The 8,676-nt window shown below is 44.7% G+C and overlaps 1 protein-coding gene across 1 annotated transcript in view; it reads left to right on the top strand.

The window, feature by feature from the left end:
- The window catches only part of LOC103808576 (ras-related GTP-binding protein D), an 8,727-nt gene extending 3,657 nt beyond the window's left edge, over positions 1-5,070 (top strand). The window contains exons 3-5 of the mRNA XM_009081368.1: positions 1,444-1,586; positions 2,460-2,608; positions 3,948-5,070. Coding sequence (XP_009079616.1) covers positions 1,444-1,586; positions 2,460-2,608; positions 3,948-4,099 — 444 coding nt within the window. The 3' untranslated portion in view covers positions 4,100-5,070. The remainder of the gene's footprint in view (positions 1-1,443; positions 1,587-2,459; positions 2,609-3,947) is intronic.
- Positions 5,071-8,676: the final 3,606 nt, after the last annotated feature.

Below are 8,676 nucleotides of genomic sequence, written 5' to 3' on the forward strand. Positions count from 1 at the left end.
CCTCCAGTGTGGGGAGAGCCTTAATGGTGTTGGCAGGATGACAGGAGCATAGCTGTCATCACTTTACCAAGCCTGAGCATTAGAAACATGGCTCTAACCACCAGTGCTACATGAAAACTGAAAGCACCCTCAAAGTACTGGTCTTTCGCACGTGAGGTTTTACAGAACCTGACAGTAAAACAGGTACAGGCTTCAATGACAAAATGTACTAATTTCCTTTTGAAATTAGTTCCTGAGCACTAATTGTCTTCCTTGTCCATCAGTGTCTTCTTTCCTTTGGTTCTACCTTCTTATATATCCAGCTAGAATAGAACTGGACTCTCCTGCCATGGCTGCAGGGAGAGGAGAGAGGGAATGGCCTTGAGCTGAGCCAGGGCAGAGTCAGATTGGATGTGAGGAGAAATGTTTTGCCTGTTGTGGTGTTGAGGCCCTGGGATATTGCCCAGGGAGGTGGTGCAGTCACCATCCCTGGAGGTGTTTCAGAGGTGTCTGATGTGGCACTGGAGGATCTGGGTTAGGGTTTGGGGGTTCCAGCAGTGACAGGTTCATGGTTGGACTCGATGATCATAGAGGTCTCCTCCAGTCTTGATGGTTCTGTGATAATAACTTTAAATCCCAGCTCTCTTTTTATGTCCATTGCTGCAATCAAAACCCCAAAAGCTTGGGGAGCTTGGAACATTTCCTCCTCCCACCCCCCCCGAATTTTCACTGAAAATAAATGTTATCTCTCCAGGTGGAGAAGTTTGGGAGTGTAACTTGGCATTATGTCTGCTCAGAGGCAGAACTGTTGGAAGGTTTCTGAGCATTATGATTTGGTACAAATCACAGAATCACAGAATTTTAGGGATTGGAATGGAGCTTAGAGCTCCCCCAGCCCCAACTCCTGCCCTGGGCAGGGACACCTCCCACCAGAGCAGGTTGCTCAAGGCTCATCCAACCTGGCTGTGAACACTGCCAGGGTTGGGGCAGCCACAGCCTCCCTGGGCACCCTGGGACAGGGTCTCACCACCAGAACAGGCAAAACTTCTACCTAACATCTAACCTCAATTTCCCTCCTTCAATTTGTGCCCATTGCCCCTTGTGCTGTCCCTGCAGCTCCTAACACAGATCCCTCTGCAGCTTCCCTGGAGCCCCTTCAGCTCCTGCAAGGTGCTCTGAGCTCTCCACACAACCTTCTCTTCTCCAGGCTCAACAGCCCCAACTCCCTCAGCCTGTGCTCACAGGGAGATGCTCCAGTGCTCTGAGCAGCTCTGTGGCCTCCTCTGCACTTGCTCCAACAGTTCTATATCCTTTTTATGTTGAGGGCATCAAAATACAACAGTGCTGCCTGTTTGCAGTTTAACTTCCACTTCTTTAGCCTAGCTTTTTGTATGAGAGGCAAGTAAGATGTTCATTTGAAGATATACCTTTCACTTTATTTTCCTTTTTTCTTCTCTTACATAGAATTCTGGGATTGAAAAAGCATTTTTGTTTGACGTAGTCAGCAAGATCTATATTGCAACAGACAGTACTCCAGTGGATATGCAAACTTATGAGCTCTGCTGTGACATGATAGATGTTGTGATTGACATTTCTTGTATATATGGGTAAGTAAATTGTGACTGTTTTTCATAAAACTGTGCCTGAATAGGCTTGAAATTAGAGTGATGTGGGTTTAAACAGCAATGAGAATGATGTGGGTATGAACTGTAATGAGAATGTGCAATTTGTCAGGACAGGGGAGAAGGAGGAAACAGGTCTGAGGTACAGATCCCTTCCCAGCAACAAGCTCCCTACTCAGCCTCCTTTGTGAACACGTTCCTCTTTCTATGCTAATAATTTCATTTGGGGGAAGGAGTGGGAAGGAACCAACCTAAAATACAAAGAATTTGCTTTTTGTTCCCCAGCACCGAAGTCAACATGAGGATATCTTCCCTTTTAAAAAGATTGGGGCCATGTTCAGTTCTGTTTGATAGTTAGTGGCCTCTGATGGCCTCAGAGAATTGCTTCACTCTGACTGCAGTTCTCTGTTTGTCTTCTTTTCCCAACACAACCTTTCTGGGGTTTTTGGACAGTCAGCTGTCACTGCTCAAGCAAGGTGACTGAATTTGGAATTATCAGTGCAGACTTAGTGTTCCACATGTTTTAGATAAGTCACAGTGTGTGGATTAAAAGAAAAAAAAAAGCCTTGTGGTAAATGGTTGGTAACTAACAGAGAGGACAAAATAAGGCTCCAAGTTCAGACACTTGGCAATGAAACAATCTGATTTCTAGCCCCAGATCTAAGATTTGGGTGTGATTGGATAAATGATTTAATCTCTTCTTGGCTTACATAGTGTGTGGTTTGAAGGAAAGCCTCCCTGAAAGGTTAAGATGAAAATTTCATTAAGCTGGAGATGATTTGGTGTAAGAACCAATGTAGGAGGACTTGCCTTAGCTCACCTGGTGGCTTATTTCTTTTGTTTCTTTGTTTGCTTTAGGCTTAAAGATGATGGCACTGGAACTCCTTATGACAAAGAGTCAATGGCAATCATAAAGCTGAACAACACAACTGTCCTTTATTTGAAAGAGGTGACAAAATTCCTGGCTCTTGTTTGTTTTGTCAGAGAAGAAAGCTTTGAGAGAAAAGGTATTTTCCCCTTTCCTGGTGTTGCATTACTTTTGCCTTATATTAGCAAGTTAATGAGTAACTGTGGTGGTTATTAGCTGGTAACAGTCTCCAGCTGTGTGATAACTACCAAAGGTAAGTGCAGCCTGAAAAGTTTACATAACATGTGTGAAGGCATGAAGGATTTGTGCTGGCATTAAGATAAGATGAATTCAGAAATGTATTTGATAACTTTCTGATCTGAAAGCATTGGGAAGTTTACATCCAGTGCAGTAGAGCTTCCATCTGCCACAGTAGTTTATCTTGGCTGACATTGATTTGTACCTGTTGACACCAACACACACCTTTGGAACAGCTTGTTTGCCCTAACTAAGGGAAAGTGATTGAAACTGGCTGAGAGTAAGAATTATGTTCCTGCTTTTCTTGTATCTGAAAGGTAACTTTTGGGAAACTGCGTCTTTGGGACCCAGGCAGCTTTCATGTTTTGCAGTTAAAGTGAATAAAATGTCTTGGTTATCCTTCTCACCCTGGTCAAGGTCAATACTGAAAGCTTAGTTCCTGATGTCCCTGCTCACTGGCATGATGTTCACTGAGTTCCTGGTCTCAGTGAAATGTCCAGAGACCAGAATTCAGCTGTGGAAGAGCAAGCTGTGATCTGGGCTGGTGTTCCCCATGCTGTGATGTTAATTCACCAGTCAGTGTTGGTGTGTTGGTGCCTGTAGCACTCCCACCATGTCTGCTGGGCTGTTTGACAGGCCCTTGAGCTTTCTCTAGAACTTCAGCTGCTCAATAATACCTGCAGTGCTTTTATTGCATAGGAGTGTTGGATGCAGTCAAGTAATTTGTCTGTTGTAAGCATAAAAAGTGTCACTTCCACATATTTCCTAACAACAGCCTCCCTGGGCACCCTGGGACCTCACCACCCTCACAGTAAAAACTTCTGCCTAACATCCAACCTCAATTTCCCTCCTTCAATTCGTGCCCATTGCCCCTTCCCTTGTCCCTGCAGCTCCTAACACAGATCCCTCTGCAGCTTCCCTGGAGCCCCTTCAGCTCCTGCAAGGTGCTCTGAGCTCTCCACACAACCTTCTCTTCTCCAGGCTCAACAGCCCCAACTCCCTCAGCCTGTGCTCACAGGGAGATGCTCCAGTGCTCTGAGCAGCTCTGTGGCCTCCTCTGCACTTGCTCCAACACTTCCATGTCCTTCTCACACTGAGGGCACAAGAACTGTGTGCAGGATTCCAGAATATGTAGAATATAAGCAATTAAATACTAAATTATAAATGCATCATCTAAGCTATTTTTTCATTGCCTAATTTGTTTGTCTTTATTAACATGGGAAGCATTTGTGTCTCTCTAGGATTAATAGACTACAACTTCCACTGTTTTCGAAAAGCCATACAAGAGGTGTTTGAAGTGAGAATGAAAGTCGTGAGGTCTCGCAAACATCAGAGCCACATGCAGAAAGCTAAAAGAGCCACTCCCAACGGGACACCCAGAGTGCCACTGTAGCTGAGCTGTCCTGGCAGGGTGGCAAGTTCTCGTGAAGCTGATGTGACTCCTGCATCTCATTGCACTGAGCAAGAGGCAACCCAATGGGACTGGTGTATTCCAAGAGTTCTCCCTGAAGGTTCAGCAAGCACTGTTGAAATATTTTTATCCAATCAGTTGGGTTTTTTTCATATAGTGAGCACTTTGAGCAAAAATGTTGTATATATATAAGCATTGAGGTGAACACTTGTAAGGATTTTCTTAATATATGCTGTAAACCTTTTTTTCATGCCATATTGAGAGAAAAAGAAAAACAAACAGCTGTGACAGAAATACTGGGTACATAATTTGCACTTTTTCATGTTTTCCTTGTGGAGTTGGACTTTGATAAACTTAGTTTTTATGGTGATTTTTGATGCATGGTGTCAGGTAAAATGTATGCTGTAGTTTCTTTACCTGCTACAATCAAATTGGGTAGTAAACAATTGAGAAAACTCGGGACAATGACTTTTAAAATTTGTGACAGCTAATGCCTAGCATTCATACAGATCTAATTTCCTATATTTTTCAATTTGTAAACTGAAGAGTAATTTTGAAGTATTACAGCAATAAGCACCTCACCAGGAAGCATAACTGGTAGGTAAATATCAGCTTTTATAAAACAAGGCTCTTGGCCAAATCCCATCTGGATTTCTCCATAACACTGGTCGTGCCCTCTCTTGGGTCTGTTTTTATTATTTACCTCAGTATATACCACTAAAATACCTTTCTATAAAGATAATTGTTTTGTAAAATGGCTCTATGTTGCACTGGTATTTTTCTAAGGCTTCAGAGGAGGGTGTTGGATCTGTAAGGCTGAATTTCCATAGCTGAGTTTGTTTGGAGAGCCTGCACATGTACAGTTGGCACAGTGAAGAATCTGTATGTATTTCTACCCTGATGTACTATTAAGAAGTGGCAAAGATGTGAGCACTGGGTTCTGGTCCCCTCCAGGGGGGACAGCTGTGATTGAAATCAAGAAGAGACCATTAAAATGAGGACTGGACAATCTACCTCTGTAGCAATCAGTGTACATCACTGCTGTTTGTTTTAATGTTCAGTATGGGCAGATTTACCACAGGATCACCCAGGACAGTAGAGAAGTATCAAAGAAGGAACACTTCCTTTCCAAGTTCTGTATTCAGTTATTTTTTTTCCCCAGTCCTGCTGCAAACCAATTGCATTCCCAGTCCAGTGCTGATGTTGGCAGCTCTTGGGAGTGGGAAGAGCTGGAAATGAATGGGAAGCAGCTTGCCATGCACCACAAACAGATAAGGGGGAGATGGATCTCAGTCATAGCTACTCTGCCCCAATGACCTCTAAGATCATTGAGTCCAACCACGAACCTGTCACTGCTGGAACCCCCAAACTCTAACCCAGATCCTCCAGTGCCACATCAGACACCTCTGAAACACCTCCAGGGATGGTGACTGCACCACCTCCCTGGGCAATCTATTCCAGCTAAACATTGAGGTTTTTCCCCTTTTTGTACCGAATGATGTGCATGACATTATAACATCATGATTTTTGTGCTACAGCTTTATCTCTGCCCTGTTCAAAGGGCAGATCATTAACACCAGAATTTCTTATTCAGATTCTAAATATTGATCAATAGCCACATGTGAATTTACTCACTTATGGATAGACACATCAACTTTGCCCATTTCAGCTGTGTGGAAAATAAGAAGTAAACTTCGTTGGGAAGTTCTTTTGGGCTGCTCTGCTATGGTGGCATATGGCTGACATCCCACTTGGTTTCTCACTGTGTTAATATTTGCACATTAGCTCATGCATGTATCTTCAATTAGCTACATTTTGAAAAGCCTCTAGCAGATTGGTTTGCTCCCTGATGCCTTCAGTGCTACCTTTCTCAGTTTGCTACCACTGTATTTCGTGGAGCTAAAACCTCTTGGGGCTGTCACCAGTGATGTTCCCCAGGGCTCAGTGTTGGGGCCACTTCTGTTTCACATCTTTACTGATGACCTGGGCTGTGGGAAATGTAATCTGTTTCAAGTCCTGTTCAGTGGGCAGAATGGGGCTGTGCCTTCTGGGAAGTCTAATAGAGCCAAATCAAAAGGTCCCAGGGGTCTTTTGTCTCTAAACCCTGTGCTGAGAGGTGGAACCAGACTCTGGTTCTCTGCAAGGCCCTTCTCAAAGGCTGAAACTTCCTCTGACGAGCCAAATAGTCTGATCCACAAATTGCTTCTTTCAATACTCCCTTTGCAGCTGCTTGAACTTCTTTCCATTGCCAGAATGCCATTCATCAGGCTGTCTTGGTCTCACATCCAAAGTGCTGACTGAAGCTCTGCAGCAGAGGCACACAAATCAACTCACTCCCACCAGTCCTGTTCCCCTTGCTCAGCACTCTGTCCAGTTCTGTTCCTCAAGTAATTCCATTTTACATTTCAATTCCACATTTTCTGTCCGTAAAGCAGCAGTCAATAGTCCAAACTCTGGATTTTTCATAAAGTCCATTATGCAGAAACTTGAGGATTGCCCACGAGTCCTTCGTGTCATTAAAGGTGCTCTAGGCAGTTCAATGAGTCCCTCATGTCATTAAAGGTGCTCTAGGCAGTTCAACTATTCAGAACAGCAGCAATATCCCATCTCACACCTTCCTGCTCTGGGTGGGTATCTGCCATATACCTTAGGACACCTCACATGGCACCAGATGCCTCTATGTTGCCATTGAATCAAGCCTTAGATTTCCACCAACTCCCTGAGGAACTCCTAGGTGTCCCAGATATCTCCAGGGGGCTGGTGAAGACAGCTGATAACTCAATATATCTTGGGTAATGACACAGTAAGCTTTAATCACCTCTACACCAATTGCTGAACACTTTCTGAGGAGCTTCAAATTAAGAGCCTGCTCCCCAGTCCTTCATTCCTGATGCTGAGTCAGTAGGAACTGTGGGCAAGACGGGCAGGAACATGCAAGTTCACATGAAAGTCATGAGTAACATTTTGGGAATGGATGGAGTGGAAAGACTGCCTGGTGGCAGTCCAACAGGCATAACCCTGGCTGCTTTCCCTCTGCCTGGTGTGTAATTGTGAGGACAGCTGCTCCCTTCCCAGAAGGAAGCTCATGGGAATAAGTGAAGGGGCACAGGGAGCAACTCACATAAGGAAAAAGGGACAAATTCTCAGGCCTGAAGCTCTGAAGAGGGAGGATCATGAAAAACATGAGTCACAGGCTGTGCCTGGCCTTTCTCCTTAAGAAATGGCACAGGAGCAAGATAATCTTTAATTGGAGTAGTTTGCAACTACTCTCCAACTATCTAACATGCTCTGCATTTTGCATGCTAAAAATCTGCACCAGAGAAAAATTCCTGCCATTATCTGCACCTGCTAAAGATAGAATGACTAGATCAGGGAAGTTCAGAGTCAGGAACAGCTGTCACTGGGACAGCAGCTTCAGCTTTGACTTGGGTCTCTGCACTTGTCCTCTGAACCAGGAAACCATCTGAACTATCACAGCAATGATGCCAGCGGGCTGTGAGTCAGTGACTGGTGTGACTGCTCCCATTCTCCAGGGAGTGAAAAAAACAAAGTGAAAATTGTGTACCTTTGTTTTGACTTCACCCTCTGGAACACTTTGCAGTAGTGCAATGGTCCAGATCAGGAACTCAATTGCTTGGGCAGTTAAAGCAGCCTGGTAACTTCTTTCTCTGTCCTCTTTCTTCCATTTCTGAAATAATGACAATTAAAAGTCAGCTGGCAAAGCTGCCCAGTTTGGGAGATGGCTGCCTTAAAATTAAGCTTGAAGAAAAGACAGAAATAGCTTTCCTGAGTAGCACCATGCATCTGTGCCATTGCTCCAGGGCACTGCTTACACAATGCCCTGCTTGCTTTTATCGTGTGAGGAGGAGGTGCACTTGTTGAATCCAGATTTACAAGGTCTGAATTCACAGAGAGGGTTTTAAAAGCTGAGACTGTGTTAGTCACCAAGGAGCACAATAATGATTTCTCTTCCAAGTGAGTCATATCTGTTCCCACAGACAATACAGCCATATTAATATTAGAGTCCTTAATTCCATTAGAGTTTAATTCTGCAGCCAACTGTCTGCATTGAAAGGGTAGCATTAGAGATGAGGCAAACCACTCCACATTCTGTGAATGGATAAAAGCAGGGTGTGATTCCTGTAGAATCATAGAAACATGAAGGCTGGAGGAAACCTCTAGGACCATTGTGTGCAACCATTAACTGTCACTGCTGGAACCCCCAAACCCTAACCCAGATCCTCCAGTGCCACATCAGACACCTCTGAAACACCTCCAGGGATGGTGACTGCACCACCTCCCTGGGCAATATCCCAGGGCCTCAACACCACAACAGGCAAAACATTTCTCCTCACATCCAATCTGACTCTGCCCTGGCTCAGCTCAAGGCCATTCCCTCTCTCCTCTCCCTCAGCCCTGGCAGGACACACATCCCACACCTCTCTCCAGCCCTGGCAGGAGTTGCAGAGAGCCAGGAGGTCACCCCTGAGCCTCTTCTCCAGCCTGACCAACCCAACTCCCTCAGCCCTTGCTCGTTTGACATGTTTACTAGACCTAAT

This window comes from Acanthisitta chloris, unplaced genomic scaffold, assembly GCF_000695815.1.
Source record: "Acanthisitta chloris isolate BGI_N310 unplaced genomic scaffold, ASM69581v1 scaffold31708, whole genome shotgun sequence".
NCBI lineage: Eukaryota > Metazoa > Chordata > Aves > Passeriformes > Acanthisittidae > Acanthisitta > Acanthisitta chloris.